The sequence below is a fragment of the Meriones unguiculatus genome, chromosome 16 (assembly GCF_030254825.1).
Source record: "Meriones unguiculatus strain TT.TT164.6M chromosome 16, Bangor_MerUng_6.1, whole genome shotgun sequence".
NCBI lineage: Eukaryota > Metazoa > Chordata > Mammalia > Rodentia > Muridae > Meriones > Meriones unguiculatus.
The window spans coordinates 11849476-11868040 of NC_083363.1; the positions used below are offsets into that span (position 1 = coordinate 11849476).

At 41.6% G+C, this 18565-nt stretch overlaps 1 protein-coding gene across 4 annotated transcripts in view; it reads right to left on the minus strand.

Annotated features, from left to right (window-relative positions):
* Pcdh15 (protocadherin related 15) overlaps positions 1 to 18565 on the minus strand; it is a 1462904-nt gene that overhangs the window by 264600 nt on the left and 1179739 nt on the right. For all 4 annotated transcript variants that reach the window (XM_060369368.1, XM_060369370.1, XM_060369367.1 and 1 more), the window contains exons 15-17: positions 18345 to 18494; positions 6594 to 6787; positions 290 to 422 (exon numbers count right to left, since the gene is read on the minus strand). In XM_060369368.1, coding sequence (XP_060225351.1) covers positions 290 to 422; positions 6594 to 6787; positions 18345 to 18494 — 477 coding nt within the window. The remainder of the gene's footprint in view (positions 1 to 289; positions 423 to 6593; positions 6788 to 18344; positions 18495 to 18565) is intronic.

Below are 18565 nucleotides of genomic sequence, written 5' to 3' on the forward strand. Positions count from 1 at the left end.
CTGGGAGACGCGCGAGGACAGTGCTCGGCTGTGTTCCTCCGTTCCAAGGCACAGATTATTCACGCCCGTGCTTCAATCCCTTCATCCCCGTGATCATGGCAACAGGTCCCCGCCAGCCTGTTAGGCCTTCGGCTGTGCAGTCTGTGAACTAGACCTGCTTCCCCTTCCCACACGCCTCCATCGTATCCTCCCAGACAGGGACGTCATCCCCTAGAGCACCAGCAGGGGTGCATGGGCCCGTGCTAGGCCCCTCGCCCGCAGAGACACACGCGTCCGCACCCGGGCACACCTGCAGGTTTAGCAAGACGGCGCCGATCCTCATGGCCTCGCTGACTTCCAGGCTGTACAGCAGCTGCGGGAAGCGGGGCGGGCTCTGGTTGTTGGGGGGCAGGACCTCGATGTATACGGTGCAGATGGAGTGTCTGCGGAGAGAGGGACAGAGGCTTAGCTGCGGGACAGGCGCCATCCAGCCTTTACGGAAAGCAGTAAAGCCAGGGAAGAGTAAAACAGTAAAAGCTACCGCCGGAATAGAACGCCTCTGTGAAATTAGCGTCAGCAGAAGAAAAACCAAAACTGCCTCCAGTACCTGCGTCTGCTGCTCAGATTAAGGGCCTGAGTTGAAACGCAGTGGCTGCAGAGGACCCTCAGTGAATTAACTGATGACCCCGGTCGTCTCTAACAGCGAAGAAAAGCAAGCGAAAGACAACCAACCAACCAACCAACCAACCAACCAACCAACCAACCAACCAACCAAACAAACAAACAAGACCTTTCTGTAACAAAACTTGTCTTTCAGGCTCTCTTCCAGTTAAGCCAGGCGAAGGAGCATTGATTAATTCAACATATAACCACACACATGGGCATACATACGGTAATGCACATACACACAGAGATACACACACACACACACACACACACACACACACACACGCACACACACGGGGAGCAGGAGGCAGCATTTTGTCAGCTCTGCCCCCGATAGCAGCCACTTACTATGAACTTCCCTCAAGTGTCAAAATCGAAGTAATCCTCGGGTAAATCCGACGTAATAAAACTGGAGGTGTTTTACGGTTTTGAATATAGTATGAAAAGCTGAAAATTGCCTTCAGTTAGAAGCCTAGGTGGAGGGGAGGATTTTCACGGGGGAAACAAAGCCGCTTTATTACCGTAAGTAAGATTTTTACCATTTCACATCAGTTCTTTTGGCACCTGCAAACCCTGGGTTTTTAGACAATGAAAACGGAGGAAGCAGGTTGTCAAGGCTTATAAAGAGAAATACTGATAAAGTAAGTACATGAGATACGTGAGTTTACAGGGCCCGCCTTCTACCATGAAACACATACAGTGTTTTACAGGAAACTATCTGCTTTCTCAAATGTAGGCTTTGTGCATTATTTTTTAATTGTAATTTTAAATTTAAAGGGCTTTAGTGATAATTGCTATTTAGGGGTTAGGATTTTTTTTTAAGTGGTACAAACCCCTTTTAATAATGTCTTCCAGTATACTCATGCCCTTGGATCTATGTACTCTTTATGATATATCCCATATTTTTTCTGGGATAAATAACCCGTTTTTCTTCTTAAATATTTTAGGTGCAGATTTCCAGCACTGCGACCTGGCTGGCAGCTCCTCCATCTGTACCAGGCACTGATATAGCCTGCTGAGGTCTGTGTAGACAGATGCACACACACTAGCAAGCATTTCTATTAAAGTGGGAGTCACTCTAAGCCATTAATATCTTGGATTCATGGTAATACTGTCCCAAAGTAAACTCACTTGAAATTAAAATGCATCAGAATCTTATAATCAGTTAAAGTGTCTGAATTCGTTATCTCTGGTTTATAGTTTCTGAAAGTGCGCTCACAGAAATGAGTAAAAATTTCCTTATTTCTTTTGTTCAGATGGAGATGCGATGGTAAAATAATTAAAAATTTTTATAATTAAAATTTAGCCTTTAAGGGTAAATTGAAATGATCTAAAGCAGCAGTTTCCAACCTCTGGGTCACACCCTTCTGGCAAACCTCTATCTCCAAAATTATTTGTGTTAGGATTCATGGCAGTAGCGAATTTACAGCTGTTAAGTAGAAACAAAAATGATTTTATAGTCGGGGGTCACCATAACACGGAGAACTGTGTTAAAGGGTCACAGCCCTGGAAGGTTGGGAACTACTGAGTTAAAATAATAACAAGTCATTGTGTACAAGCTCGTAAGTGTTCATATGGAAGCCAGGTAACAGAACGTCCCATTTCTGTGGAGGGAATGGGGGGATTTCTATCCCCAGCTGGGCCTGATCTGGAAACAATTCCTCTGGGCCTAAAGCCCCACACAGCACCTTTGTGAGTCTCAGAAGTCTGTTGCTGTTCTTTGTTTTTTGAGAGTGACTCCGACTACTTATCCCATGTTGGCCTAGACCTTTCATCTGTGTTGTCCTGTGTCCATGTTTTGAGTGTCGGGGTTATGGAAGCCACCATCCCAAGACCCTTTGTCAGATCTCTAACCAGGTAATGCTTCATTAGGCTTTTTGCTGCCCCCCTGCCCCATGTGACCCGGGGCTGAGACAGAGGACAACTCTGGCTCAGTGTGAATGCCTCTTGCATTCGCTCTTCCCTCTCTCTTTCTCTGGTCCTTTCTGTAATGATTCAAGGGGTGGGAATGCTGGTCATGCTCCTGACACATGCTTCAGGACTTCACCCTCAGGGTTGTTTGGGGAAGATCATATTGCAGTCATGAGCCCTTCATCTTTCCCATCTGGGCCCTCTGCTGTGGACTGCTTAATAATCACCAGTCTTTTAGAGGGTTACTGCCTTTTAAAATGAGATCTCCTCTCCATCCCTGATGTCAGCATAGTGTCAGAGTAAACGTTCCTAAAATTGAATACCTATTGCATTAACAATAAAGTGATGACTTAATGCTGTAATAAACAGCAGTAATTCAACAGCATAGTTTAAGCACATAGTAAAAGAGGGCAGTCGCTAGGTAAATAATAACATTTTATGTGAGTATTTCATATTTACATTTATAGCCAGTTCTAAATGCATAAAACCAAGCTTCTTTCTATCCATATTTTATCTTTGTAATAGAGCAAGTATGATGCAAATAAGTTTCCATTTCTAAAAAATAAAATCATGAAGCCTTATCGTTCTTATTTGGTAGAGAAAAGGTCAAAGCAGAACAAAAGAGGCAGCGCATTTCTAAGACAGTCTTGAGACATAAAAAGTCACACTGGATCACCTAATTTGACTAGCTAGGTTTATAGTTTTAAATAATCACAAAGATGAAGTGACTGAATTAAAGTCACCCAGCTCATTAATAACTACAGATAAAGTAAAAAGCTTTCTGAACTCTTTAGATCTCCTCAGAAAAGATTCTTTGTGAAGTATTTTGAAAAGGTTTTCTTTATTTATCTGAGGGTTGTGAATATGAAAAGTCCTTACATTGTTGCAAAGGATGATGTCTTGGACCAAATCTTAATGCATTTGAAGTCTTTAACTCAGACTACAAAATGCCAATATTTAATTACCTGTGCCGTAATTTCATTCATGTTGAAGCACATTTCTTTCTTGTAAAGGACAAATAAAATATGAATGAAGAAGGGCTAGAAAGACCTTATGTATTTTGGTTTTGGAAAAGTCATAATTTAAAAAGATAAAGAGCCTAACTTTCTAATACTACAGTAATAATGAGCTTGAATATCAACTTGTATAATGTGCTGATATAATTCCATATTACTATTTGTTTCTATGATAAAGTTGGCTAGTGCTTTTATTATTTTCCTGGAAAGACTTAAAACAGACACATCATCGTGAGTTTTCTTTGGTCCCCCATAATAACTTGCTACAAAGTCTATGCTTATAGTTGACTGCTCATGGATTCTATTCCACTGTCTTGCTAGAAAATGCAGAACAGGCAGAATCGGAAAGCTCATATTCCAGCCCAACACAACAGAGCTCCTATCAGAAGATGGGGGTACAGGTTTCAGATGCAAAATGAATGCAACACAGAAGACCTCACAGACAGAGGGAGCATTTCTGCATCTTCACAGAGCAATAAAAAGAAAACTGTAAATGAGAGATTGGAGAAGGGGAATATACATAGAACAGAAGGAGCTGTCACTGCTGGAGTAGATGATCACTCAATACCATCAAGTCTGAGCTTCACCTTGACTGTGGGATACGTTTAAAGCAGACCAGGGATGTGATCAAATGGTCCAAGTCTTCTAATGATGTCCTACCTGCATCCCTGTCTTTGTCCTTGTCCTCTGCTGAATTTCCCATCACACCTGCACATGTCTTGGGTTACTGCAGGTCTGGTATCCCATTGGGTCTCTTGTAACCTTCCCTTTATTTCCAGTGTTTTCCTCAGACACAAGTTTTAGGAAGCCAGTACATTTTTGTTAAAACAAATGAATATTTTTCATGTCTTTATCACTATGTACAATTATTTTAAAGAGTGTATATTTTTTAATGAAGATTTTTCCACTGGCGAGCATTATTTAGTCATGGGTTAATTAAGTACTGACTTGGATTCCATGACCAAAAAATAGGAATATCAGATGATGTCATATCATGCATTGATCATTTTAATGGCCATTTTATGAGGAGCAGCAGGGGTCAGGAACTGTTTTCACGCCTGGCAGTAGTAATAATTCATTCCAGGATTAAACAATATTTACTCAACTCAGCTGAGCCAAATAAATACATTAACTAACAAACACTGTTAAAAGAAATGATGCTTTGATCTTAAAACATTTTAAGCCAGGCTGGAGCAAAGGCTCAGACATTAAGAGCAGCGGCTGCTCTCCCAAAGGTCTTGAGTTCAATTCTCAGCAACCACATGGTGGCTCACAGCCATCTATAATGATACCTGGAGCCCTCTTCTGGCACGAGGGTGTACAGGCAGACAGAGCACTGTATACATAAGAAATAAATCATTTAGAAACAAAGCAAAACAACAAAAAACCAAAATATTTTAACCCTTTGCTTGTCTGTATGTGTACTTTTATCAAAGCCCTAACCAAAAGGCTAAGAATCTGGGGAAGGGTACTGTTGTTACTCTGACCTTGAGGAACTTCACTAGGCTGGAGTAACAGAGACCCAAAGTCATTTTATACTGGGTCTGAGGTTCAATGTCATTCGAAGTTATAAACTCAAGTTGCCAAACTGAAAAAAAAAAAAAAAAAAAGGAACTCTCCTCAACTCTGATTGCTGCTGCCAACTACTCTTACTTAATGAGATGCCCTTGCCTTGGATGCTGGTGGTGCCCACCCATAGCTATTTATACTTTCACGTTGGTAACTTTCAAATATCATCCTCCTTTCAAAAAACACCTGAAAGCGGAGCCTCCCAGCTCTTCAGCCCACTTACCCACTCAATCTGAAGGCTTAATTCCCTGACAGAAAACAGTGAACATCAGTATCCAGCATTGGCCTCTCAGATAGAGAGGGGGAGTCTGGATTTTATTCTCTGCTGGTCCCAAGTGATGTCTGAAGAGTGTGTTGGTGATAGAGTGGTGAGCATAGCTGCCTTCCCCGTAGTGTCTGATAGTGTTGGATGTGATGTCCAACTCATTGTTTTTAAATGAAAATAAAACTGATGCCACCAATAGGGTGGATACCACCTTCTGAGGATAGTGTTGTTTGAATGGCATTTTACATGAGTAAAAACATATTGCCACTTGGTCCTTTGAGGCAGAGTTAAGCAACCTGCATGCAGGAAATGAACAGGCTGAGAGTCCTCTGCTCTTATCCATCAAGCATAGTAGTAACCGCCCCCTGAGGTTTGCTTTCCGAATTTTCAGTCACTCCTGGTAGATTGTCATCCACGGTATTAAAAGAAAACTTTGGATTAGAGAATTGCTAAGTTTTAAATTACATAGTATTCTGTGCAGCATGGTGAAGCCTGCCCCTCCCACCTCTGCTCTGCCTTAACCAACCATCAGCCATTCTCCCTGCATCCTTGCTGCCCTGGGAGCATCCTCCCATTCATCTGACAGCCTTCTGTTGGGGGGACCTTGTTTCAAGTAACCTTCGTTTTACTTAATAAAGATCCTGAGGTGTAAGTGTGTGATGCTGGGAATCTATATTGCTGTAACAATTGGATTTCATCCTTTCTGTTACTGCTCTTCATTTGTAAAGCATATTATAAACATGTGAGCACAGTAAGAAGGCAGCATGCATGCATGCATACATACATACATACATACATACATACATACATACGTACGGACAAAATTAAAACATCAGTAATTCCCTCTGTGAGTGATGTCCTGGTTGCCGACTGGAGGTCTTTGGGCTATTACTCACAACAAAGGAGACAGTGCCATAATCCATGGGTGATTTAAAACTCTTGCACCATAATAACTATAGTAAATTGGCACATATGGGTCAGGTCAGATCTACTAAGTACAACGATGTCTTCAATTAAATATATTTCTATATTATAAAATAAACTGAAGAATATTAAAGGTCTTTTATAAGAGCTCAGCTGAAAGAAACAAAAGGTGACTGCTTTTTACAGCAGCCCATCTTAGGGTTAATAATATAGGAATATAGTAATTTCTCTGTACAAGAGCTACGCAGCCTGGCGGCAGTCACCTTCTCTCTGCAGGCGGGGCGTTGTCCGAGGCCTGTACTGTCAGCGCGTAGGTCCGTCCCACGATCAGCTCCACTCCGGGAGCAATGCTCACCAGCCCCGTGGTCCTGTTGATCACGAAGTCCCCCTGGGCTCCCGCCAGGATTTCGTAGGAGATCTCCCCATTGGAGCCTTCATCGGCGTCGACTGCTGTCAGCTGGAATGGGAAAAGCCACAGCACCAATCTGGTTAGGGTCCAGCCTCTCACCGCTGTGCTGCTCGGTTCCCCCCAAACCACGGGGAGCTGATTTCAAAGCCGCTGCCAACGGCATCTGTGGTGCAAGTGTGTCCCCTGCTTCTGTGCTTTGTTGTGACACCAGATCGCTGCAGGAACCGGTATTATCATTTGGTCCCTTGTGAGCATGTTCCGAACAGTTTTTCAGTATTGAAGACCGTCTTTATTTTGATTTAATAGAAGCGGGGGTGGGGGGGGAGCCTTAACATAAAAGCCAATGTTTCTATGCAGGATCTACTCGTCATCTTCCCTCCCATTCTTTACACATGACCACGTACCACTGTTGTCTGAGACCAGGACGAAATGAAAGGGCAAAGTCTGCTTTATTGCCGCCGAGCTTCTGCTGGCTCGTTTCCCCATCTGCAGTGTCCTCCCGCCTCCTAACCTCTTCCCACTGGCGTATGATGGACTGTTAAAGCCCACACTACAGAAAACCATTTTCTTCTAAGGAAAGAGAATTGTTTTAAGAGCCACTGAGACGACAGCGGAGAAGTAAGCACCTGTAGACCTGACACACACACATTCAAAGTCACTTACAGTGAAAGGGCGATTACTGCCTGTGAGAGGAGAACGACCATTATTAATTCCAAAGAGTCGTGTTAAAGTGATTGTGATTTGCTGTGTTAAACGAGGTTCTTCCACTTCTTGATATATACAATATATATATATATACACACACAAAATATATAGTAGATATATAAATATATATAATTACAAAGAATGGGAGGAATGATCCTGGTGGGAGATGCTACTAACAAGCTTTCAGGGAATCCTGTTTTCATTGTTCGCAGGGTAGTCTGTGGGGGGAGTAAGAACGTGGCCTCACTTTACCCAGAGAGGGTAAATTGTCTCTAATAAAGGACGGAGGGCATGTCCCTTTAACCAGTTAGCCCGTGTGGCTCTTCTTCTGTCACTTCTCCTTGTGCTATGCTACCACCCATCATCCTAAAGTTCTAAGTTTCCAAAGCTAAGAGTGATCTGGGGATTCAGCGATGTTGTTTGAGGAAATGTGACTGTCGCAATTTTACCTTGAAACTTCAAGTGCAGGATCCGGCGAGGCAGTTAACACGTGGCTCATGTTTAACGTCGCCAAAGGTGCAAATTAGTTCCTCCCACACCATCCATGACTGAGGAGGCGTGTGGCACATGTTCTAACTCTGATTCTATTTCATAATGGTGGAGTGTGCATATGTGTGTGTAAATTAGAGAGCAACTTTCAGGAGCTGCTTTTCTCTTTCTATCACAAGGGTTCTAGGCTAAAATACAGGCTGCCAAGCTGGGCAGAAAGTACCTTTACGGACTTGATCCATCCATCTTGCTGGCCCTCTAATTATATTTTTAATTATTCATGGCAGTTGGAGTGTTGGTGGACACAGAAATAACAGCAACTAAGATAGAGAAGACAAAAGGAAATCTAGAGACTGGCATTAAAATGGCACGTCCAGAGGTTGCTATTTTCGGCAGACAGATGTGGCTGCCACAGGGAAAGACATTTCCTGAAATGATTTGGGGACTTATGCAGGCATATGACAGCCATAGATCTAAAGGAAAAGGAGAAGGCAGCTATTTGCAGGAACAGTCAGATGGACAGTGTGTATTGGGGGGGGGGGGAACTAGTCCTGGCATACAGAGCCACGATCTTTGGTGTGAGGATAAAATTAGAACATTAGAGGGTGGGGGCCGAAGAGGAGGTATCAGTTTTGATTACAGTAAATCACACCAAATGTCTTAGGATACCTTAATTAAAACTTAGCTCAAAATGGATTCAAGATTAACATTTTTCTTGGGAATTAAATTGGCTGAAGAGATTTAATGATAAATGACAGCGCATCCATTTAAGGAGAGGAGCTGGGGAGTGAGCTTTGGGGACCCAGGTATTATGGATGGTCTTAGTTAACATTTTTATAAATGAGATTTGAAGGGAGGCAGAGACAGATGATAATTAAGTCCAGGAAAGCACCCATGTGGGAGGTGCTATAAATACCAAACAATGCTACAGAACACAAGCGGTGAAGACCACACCTAAATCCACAGATAAGATAACCTCCTTTGCCAACTCTGCAACTGACCCGGAAACTATCAGGAATGAATTTGGTACTGAGATGTCTTGATAGATGAATCGAAACTCTACCTTAAAAAAAGCTAATTGAATCTGAATGTATGTCACTTCGTGAATAATAATCCTATATTTCATATGAAAGGGTTTTTTTCTTTCTTTTAATTTTATTAATTACACTTTATTCACTTCGCATCCCTCATAAACCCCCTCCCTCCTCCTCTCCCAATCCCACCTTCCCTCCCCTGTCTCCAAGCATGCCCCTCCCCAAGTCCGCTGATAGGGGAGGTCTTTCTCTCCTTCCTTCTGATCCTAGTCTATCAGATCTCATCAGGAGTGGCTGCATTGTCATCTTCTGTGGCCTGGTAGGGCTGCTCCCCCCTCAGGGGGAGGTGAACAAAAGGGTTTTGTGACTGGTTGTGGGCCACCCTAACGTGAGGGAAGATTTGGCAACATGGAACTAACTCTTCTTCCTGGTTCCTGCCGTGCACACCCTCCTCCTTCAATTATGTGTTTGACGCCCTTGCTCCCTCATCTCCAAGTCCTATGCATTCACATGCCTCTCCAAACAACCCCCCGAGCAACTTCAGATTCCTGCCTCCACTGTACTCTCTTCAGGCCCTGAGAGCAGACCAGAAAAGCCAATTTGGTCCGAACTGGTTTGAGATGTGGCAGAAATCAGACAAAGCTGTCTTCTGAACTGAACCCTATGCATAATTTGATGTACGTAAGATTAAAATTATCATGGGAAAGAACAAGGGCAACAGATAAATAACTCAACATGCCCATCATTGCAAAAGGAAACAAACACATGCATGTTGACATTTTTAATAACTGAATTTTAACATGAGCACCATAAACCGCTAACAGGTGGCAGGGCAGATACAGAGTTGCTTAGGTCACAGCTTGTCCTCAGTCAGCACCCGGGAGATGAAGACACCACAAGAGGAAATGGATGATGGACAAGAGTAGAGGGGCCTTGTGTTCTGGTAAGTCTTTGAAAGCCTCCGCACCAGAGGTAAAAGGGGAAAGGGTTGACTCATATGACATGTGTAAGACACAGGTGTCTCATGTGACATGCGAAACATGTAAAGGAGTCTCCACTGCTTCCTCCATCGTGGTTGTTTACTGTTGTTTTTGTTTTTGCAATTTAGAGCTGGGAAAGCTGGCAACAATGACATGCTTTTCATTAGGAAATATGGTTGTAAGAGAAAAACAAGGGAAGGGAATGATTCTAGTGTTTAATTTTATATTTATTTAATTGTGTGTATATTTGAGAGTGTGTGTGTGTGTGTGTGTGTGCGTGTGCGTGCGTGTGTGCCCACACGCGTGTTCACGCACACACGCTGTGCACACTTGTGGAGGTCAGAGGACAACGTTTAGGATTTGGGCCTCTTCTTTCACCATATGGGTCCCATAGATTGAACTCAAGTGCTCTCCCTTGAACGCAGGGCAGGTGCAATTCCTGGCTGACACGTACAGTCATTTTAAATAAGGTTTTTAATTTATTATTATCTTCTCAGTGTTTACTTTCACACATATATGCGTGCCACATACATACCTGTGCCTCTGGAGGCCAGTAGGGGGTTTCAAATACCTGGTGGGAATTGGGCTCCTAAGTTGCCACTTAAGTGCTGGTAACTTCTGTAAGAGCGGAAAGCACACTTACTAAGTGCTGACCCATCTGCCAAGTCCCCATAGGACTTATTTTTGATGATGAAATTATGGACGAACTCCTGTGTACTGTAAAATATGAACCGAAATTTTGTGGCTGATTTAGTCAACAGAGTGGATGTGGAGATGGCAAGTTTTGTCTAAATCATCAATAGTAAACAAACAACAAAGAGTGGAAACTTATTTTCTATGTACATGAGTATTTTATTATAGTTGCCTGGTGTGATAAATAAGTATTTTCCAAATTATGTAGCACAAATGTTTATTGTTAATGATAAAGTTGTTTTGTTCTAGAAACTCTTTACTAGTAGGAACAGACTGTAAGAAAATCTAATAAATATATATATATATTGCAGTTTTCACTGCGGAGACTTCTGCCTTTATCAGAATTTTACTCAGATCCCCTCTGAGTGTTATTTATTTGGATCTTAACAGGAGACGAATTTGAATCAAACAATAGAACAGAAAGGACAAAGGCAGAAAGAAAGATTGTATTGTGTTTCAGCCTGCTCCAAGCCAGGTCATGCTGAGACTATCATCTTCCGTTTTGCATTTTAATAAAAGAGATTTCTCTGCTTTATCCATTGTTTTCTTGTTTGGTCTGTTTGTGTGGAAACAAAGAAAAGAACTTCTGAGGAATGATATTGTAGGTCATGGAATTTGTCTTCACATTAAGGAATTTGTGATGTTCTAATTTTCTCAGACAGCAGTTTCTTTGTTTACTTTAATTAAGCAGAGCAAGAGTCTGTATGCCAAGACTCTATTATTGTATAGTTTTGTTAGGCATATATTACTGCCTAATATAAATTTTGAGTCATAAAATTGATATACTAGATTGTAGTTATCTCAAAACGCAGAATTTTCCCTCAAAAATCTATTTCACATATACTTGACACATGAAAATATCCATTCTGATTGTGTCAGTAAAAAAAAAAAAAAATCTCACTTCCACACTGAAACAGGAATACAGTAGTATTCTGTACTCTTTCCCTTCAGAGGACTTTCCATCTTCAAAATTCTGTTCCTTCCTTTACATCTGTCTTGATTGATACCTCCCAAACAAAGTTAATCTTTTATAGCAAAGAGAAACCTGTTAGAGACAGAACTTTAGGCAATGGTGGTTTGCAATATCAGATAAAACCCTTTTCAAAAGATTGACCTGAAGTAAAACAGAAGCAGAAACTTTGTCAGAATGGTTTATGAAGTCCTGAGGGTCAAAACTAAAACTCTAGGATGACTAAAATGTTCAGTTTAAACATATAACCGAACAAATAATAAATCAGAGGAAAACAAAACTATTATTGAGGAAAACAAAAAACTATGCCATGTGTTAGAATGACATGTAACTCTTCACTCAGAATTCTTGGGATAGTAGTAGAAAGTGCTACAATTGATAAGGGAAGGCCAGCTCAGCTAAACTTTGCTCTAGGGGACATCAAAAAAGAGGATCCAGACAGTCCTGAGAGACCTGATAGGCTAGGGTCACATAGTAGGGGAGGAAGACCTCTCCTATTAATGGACTAGGAAAGAGACATGGTGGGGGGGGAGAAGGGAAGGGGACTGGAAGGAGATGAGGGAGGGGCTACAGATGGATACAAAGTGAATAAATTATAAATAATAATAATAATAATAATGAAATTTTTCAAAAATAAAAACAAGGATTTTAGAGTTGAAGAGCAGAAGTAAGAAGGAAAAAGCTGAAAATTTATTAACAGGAGACATCAAAGCTAAGGAATTCTTGACCAGGTGACAAGAACTCTATAAGATTTCCAGGATGGGATGTCTCTCTGACACAGGATTCTCACTAAAGCTTGACCAGAGACAAGGCCCATGAATCAGTGCAATAGAGTATCAGAGTTTTATGAAGTGAGATCAGGAAACCATTATGAATAGTTTTGAATATTCATATTTTTGATAATTAAACTTGTTTAAGTATTCCCAAACAGTATAAAAACACAGATGGATCCATAATTTGTAGATTGTGGAAAATGAAGAAAATATTTTAAAAGCAAGAAGAATTAAAATTCAATTTACAATAATAGTAACGTAAGCTGTGTGACTGAGTACTTTTCATAAACAATGAAGTCCAGAAGCAAAACATACTTAAAGTTGTTGGAGGGATGAAAATCAGCACTTCTCTTTAACCAACTACCCTGGAAAAATAACCTAAAAATAAAATATAAGAAGATATTCTAACAATGTACAGAATGAATGTTGTCAATGAGAAATCAGAGAATATGGTAATTTCAATAAATACAAGATTATCAGTTAACATAACTCAGTATCCAGTTCATGATACATTCTCAGCAAGCTAGGGGGAGATGAGAGCTGGGTCTACCTAATGAAAAAGCAGCGAGAATCAAGTTTACAGTTCCACGACTATTTGATGGTAGAAGGCTGATGTTTCTTTCCCAATAGTTCGAAGGAGAAACCGCCATTCCTACCTCTCAGAGGGGTTTTGCCCTGGGATGTGCTCATTGGTGCAGGCACCTCTGCTGTGGCTTGGGTCCACACTGAGGTTCCTCCTCAGACTCAAATGGCTGGTACAAGAGGGTTGACTCTCCAGCTCTCTAGATCATAAAATTACACAAGCAGGAGGGTGTCCGGTTACTCCAACCAACCAGATGAAACTAGGATAGCCCGAGAAAATACTGTGAAAGTAATTTTATGGAAGAGGTGAGAAAAATAACATGGTATGTTAATTAATCGAAGAGTGTTGTGCTAAAGGTCTGAAGCATATCTGCCTCTGCTCTTCTCATAATAATAATAATAATAATAATAATAATAATGATTCCTTTTATATAACTTATGCAGCTCATTATCCCCAGAGACAGAAGAGGTTATGCTGGGATTGGGAAACAGACATGCTGAGGGGTTTTGCTGACACTAAGAAAAGCAGTAACTCCTAGAAGACAGATCTTTCCAGTGAAAAGTAAATATTAGAAAACTAAAAGAAAGCTGCCTGGGGTCGATAGCGTGTTTATTGCGGGAAATTCCAGCTGTTTTCGGCCCAGGATGCACTGCAGGCTGCCACTGTTTTGCCGTCTGTTTTCGTGCTCCAGACAGCACACACATAATTATGTGGCAATGGAAAAACTATGAAACACCTCAGGTAACATGTCCTGTTTTCCTAGATCTTAGAAGAACAGAAAGGTGACAACTGGAGGTCCTATGGCTGTAATATGTGGGGTTTCTCATGCTGCAAACTTTCATGAAGCTGAATGAACCTGGCCCTTGGGTCTGCCACCAGGAAGCACAAAGTTGGAATTCTCTGGCCCCAACAACATTTCTGCAGATCAGACAAGTCGAGTCTTTGATGCTCAAAAGTTTACCAGGCTGCCGTCTGTGCCTGGTATTTGATAATGGCGGGCCTCTCATGTAGAGTACACATTTAACCATGTGTAACTCGCCATTGTAGACCTGTCATGTGTTAGAAGCCTAAGTGTTAATAGTATATGACATTCATGTCTCAGAGAATGTCAGGAAGAGGAACAAGGAATGAGACTCTGAGCAGACATTACATCGTGGGGGTCTCTTAAGTCATCTCTGGCGATTTCAAAAAAATTTATTAGAGTTTCACTGCTTCGCAAAAGTTGGGCTCTAAGACAGAAGACAAGGGCCTGAAGTCCTCTGGTGCTCTTTAATTCTCTCTCATTCAGCTTCCACTCTTATTTTATTAAATAAGGAGTTGTTGACCTAGCTTTCATGAAACCCCTCTCAGAAACACCAGGAGCCTGCCTGTACCAGGATCCCTTCCCGGTTTTTGAGGAAACCTCAGATTTACAAAACCAAGTCTAAACTTCTTTTCTACCCAGGACAGTTCTTCCTGACTAATTGGCGGAACAGCTGATGCACATACTGCTGGCTTAACTTGGACCAGGAGCTGCTCTCTGCAGCATGCAGAATGACTTTTGTCACAAAGCAGGTGCCGAGTGAAAGGAGGCAGCAGTTAGAATCTCTTTAACAGAAAGGCTGCCACGCAAAAGCCAAACGTGCAAAACCACAATAACAGTGTTGGCAGAACGAGGCAACATCTATTTGATATTGTAAAAGGAGAGAGACTATTTCAAGCTTCTACCATTTTGACCCTCTCTCCAAGTAGTCCTGGCATTTTTGCACCTGTGCTCACCACATCTTAAGGGCACATATTTGCTCCTGCCTTTCTGAGTGCTAAGTATCCTGACAGACACAAAGTTCTAGATCATCCAGGAAGACCTCCTGTCTACCTGCTCCCTCTCAGGTGTCACAGAGATTGAGGACTGAAAGAAATGCTTTCGGGTGTGACATTTAATGGTAGACTGGTGAGACACGTGGTCCCATGTGACTGTAGCAGTGTGACACAAGTTAGTTCTAGGTCATACAGATCAGAGATGAAGGCAGACCGGGAGCAGAGGGGCTACACACTATGGCTGTGTAGAAATGCGTGTTGATGGACACATCCATCAATGAGGTGAATGAAGAGAATGAGGCCACAGAGTGAAGAGCCGGAGACACAGCTTAGCTCATAGACCACTTGCCTAACATGCCCAAAGCTTGCCTTCCGGCACCACACAAACTCAACATGGTGGTGCCTGCTTGGAATCCCATCATTTGGCATATGCAGCCATGAGGATCAGGAATTCAATGGCCCAGTCTGCTGTTCTGTGAGTTCATGGCTAGCCTAGACTAAAGACCAAAAGAATTCTACCTGAGCATAATGTCTAGAGGCTAGTCTAGATATAGAAGGCTAAAGAGTTATTTTAAGATAATACTCCCTGAAGTCTGGCTCTTTACTCTTTCATGCAAGATTCATTCTGGTCTGTTGACAACAATCAAGATTAAGGCAGACACATGCAACCATAGGTGTATTTTGTAATGGAAAGCATAGGCGAGCACAGCTACCACCTAATAGAAAGACGTTGTACTCAGAGATGGACCTGGGCTCCCACAACAAGCTTAGCCACATGGACACTGACGTTACGATAACTGAACTTGTTAGGATGACTGACTGTTTGGGAGCGTGCTTGCGGTCACCTTTTATTTCCAAGACCTCCACTCACTTGACAACAGTTTGTTTGTTGTCTGTTCTCTGTCAGGCCAGGGATGTCTTGGGGGGAGGCATGCAGAAAAGAGTCACGAAGAACCTCACATGGTGTTTGCAGGATGCAGGCCTGAATCTCTTTGCTCTGTTTTCAAGTTTTCTCTTTGTGGGAAGTCAGTTTCATTTCTTTATCTCTAGTCTCTTGCTGGACGATTTACAGTCACACGGTTCTCTCAGCACACACCAGGAACAACATTAGTAATACTAATTATGAACCCCAAATTCCTGGCCCTTAAATAATTGAAAAAGAAAAACTCGAAGGCATATAGACACAAACAACAGTCTGTCTTCATAATCTACACGGTTCGGGGAAACACACACAATATAAATCTTTAAATGCAAAGCAAGATCTGTTTTAGAAACAGATACATAAGGGAAATTAACTTTTGTAGACCTCAAATGCCGGAAATAAGCTCTTGATCCCTGAGGGCAAACATTTTTGAGCTATGCTTCACCATATAATTACTATCGTTTTCTTAGTTAAACTTTCCCATTCCCAGCTGGCTGACTTTCTATAAAAACTCACTTTTATTCCTAATTACACCATTATCGAGATGAGAATCAGGTCTAATTAAATAAAAACACGAAAATAACTGTCATTCCCTTACCTGCTATCTTTGAAAGACGCCTCTTTAAAGAAAGATGGGCCTGGTCCACGGACTAGAAATAAAGGATGCTTGCATGTCTCCATCCTGCATCTCCATTCACAGATGCTGATTTCTGTCATCTTTGCTTTTGTCTCAGATACACAGACTCGGTGCCTACTCTGTTAATCAGCTACTACACGCAGGTACCATAGATATGCAAATGAGCTAAATACAGGTCTGTTCTTGAAACAAATGAGGCAGAGCTAATCCTGCTGTAGTAGAGGTCCCACACAAGTATGTGAAAAACATTTCCGGGATTGGTGCAAAGCCTTTCCGTTCTGATCACTCACATAGCAGAGAATATGTAGAAGCATTCTCACACTCGATTGCCCTGTTCCTTTTCAGGAGACTCCAGATTGAATAGAAGAAGGAATGTGTGGCTTCCTGTTTACACTGAATGGCGCAAGTGTGTAATGACAGTTCAACAGAACATGCATTGCTTGCACAGAAAATGTTCCTGACACATGCTGGCATTGCAGCAGCAAATATAGAGAAAGGGGTCATGAACTCTGAAGGTTTGGATCTCAGGTGAGGAGAACTAGAAAGCTTCAGATGTTTGTAAGGGGTCTGACCATTAAATAGAAGGTAAGGTATATATAGAGTGTGAGTACGTGTGTGTGTGTGTGTGTGTGTGTGTGTGTGTGCGTGTGTACATGCACAGGTGTCTGTTTGTCTGTGAACATTCACAGGTGTTTCAGGAATGAAAATGGAAAAATTGGCAATGGAGGCCAGAAATGAAGTTAAATGAGGGCCAAGGACACACCATGAAGACTACATCCACAGGTGAGGCATTGGCCAGTTTTGAAAACACCCTGACCTCTTTACCTCATGACAAATGATGCGCTAACATTTAACACTACTTGTTTTGTCATTATTTGGCATATGTGAATAATTTACAATAATTTGCTGTAATGAGTATACAGGACCATGGCCTTCCTGGCCTCAAAGTGACTCCATCTGACCAGGTCAAACCCTCAGGGTTGGGGAAGGTCTCGGTCAATGGTCTCTTCGTGGCTGCACGTTGGAACCCAGCGCACTGAGTTTCCAGTGCTAATTACCTATGTTTTGCCCTTTGAGATGCACATCCAGTAACTCTAAAGTAAAGCCTAGCTATCTTTCCAATGAGCCCCCCTGGAAAAATGTTGAACAGTTGGCTTAGAAAATACTAGAATCAACTAGTCTTTAGATTCTTAAAAATCCTCTTAGACTGATATTATCAAGTCATTATGATTTCTATTCCAATTAGTCAGAAGACTAAAGGAGTTTGCAATGCTCTGCAATTATTTAAATGTAAGCATAGAAATATGAAAAATAAAACACATCAAGAACAAAATTTTGTTTGATTTAAATGTTTTCAAAAGAACCATTTACTATCCAATTTAAAATTTCTCTGCTGTAATGATTTGATTTTACACAGGTATACAATTGTTAACCCAACAATTTGTCAATGCAATCTTTTATGTTTGTTAAAAAAAAAACACAGTCCATTTCCACAACGGGGATAGGTAAGTTGAATATTTAAATTATATGCTGAAACACTAGTGAATTGTATTCAGTATACTAAATTTTGAAAGGCAAGTATCAGCCGATCAAACAGTTGTGGGCATGCAGGAGCTACTTCCAAACCCATATATATGGTATATGAGCACTGTTATATTTGGTTATATGTTATATACATATATATATATGGTTATATATGGTATATATATGGTATATGTTCACTGTTAGTGTGTGTGATGCGTGAGTGCATATGTGCATGCGTGTGCATTCCTTGATGTGGTTCAGTCCTTCCACCATGGTTCTTGGCATCACACACACCCCTGCCATGTGACTTGTCCACTCAGCGTTTTTACCCACTGAGCAATCTTACCAGCCCAAGATATCTATTTGGATGTGAAGCACTTGACATCAATTTAGAAGTTTCTAAAGCCGTGGCGTCTGTGTGTCCGACGTCCATTTTTATTTCTTAGGGAGGCTGGTGTAGGCTGCCCTGGAAACACAGTTCCCATCCAGTGGGCTTACCTGAATGACACTATCCCCAGGACTCATGTCTGTGTACACAAAGACATCATAGGAGATCTCAGGAAAGGTTGGGGTGTTATCATTTGCATCCATCACTCGGATATTGACCACGACTGGTTTGCTTTCTTGTACACCATCAAATGCTGTTATCTGTGGGGGAACAGAACACGGGAGAGAAGTCACACAAACACAAGAGCAAGCACGTTACCTTTACAAACAAA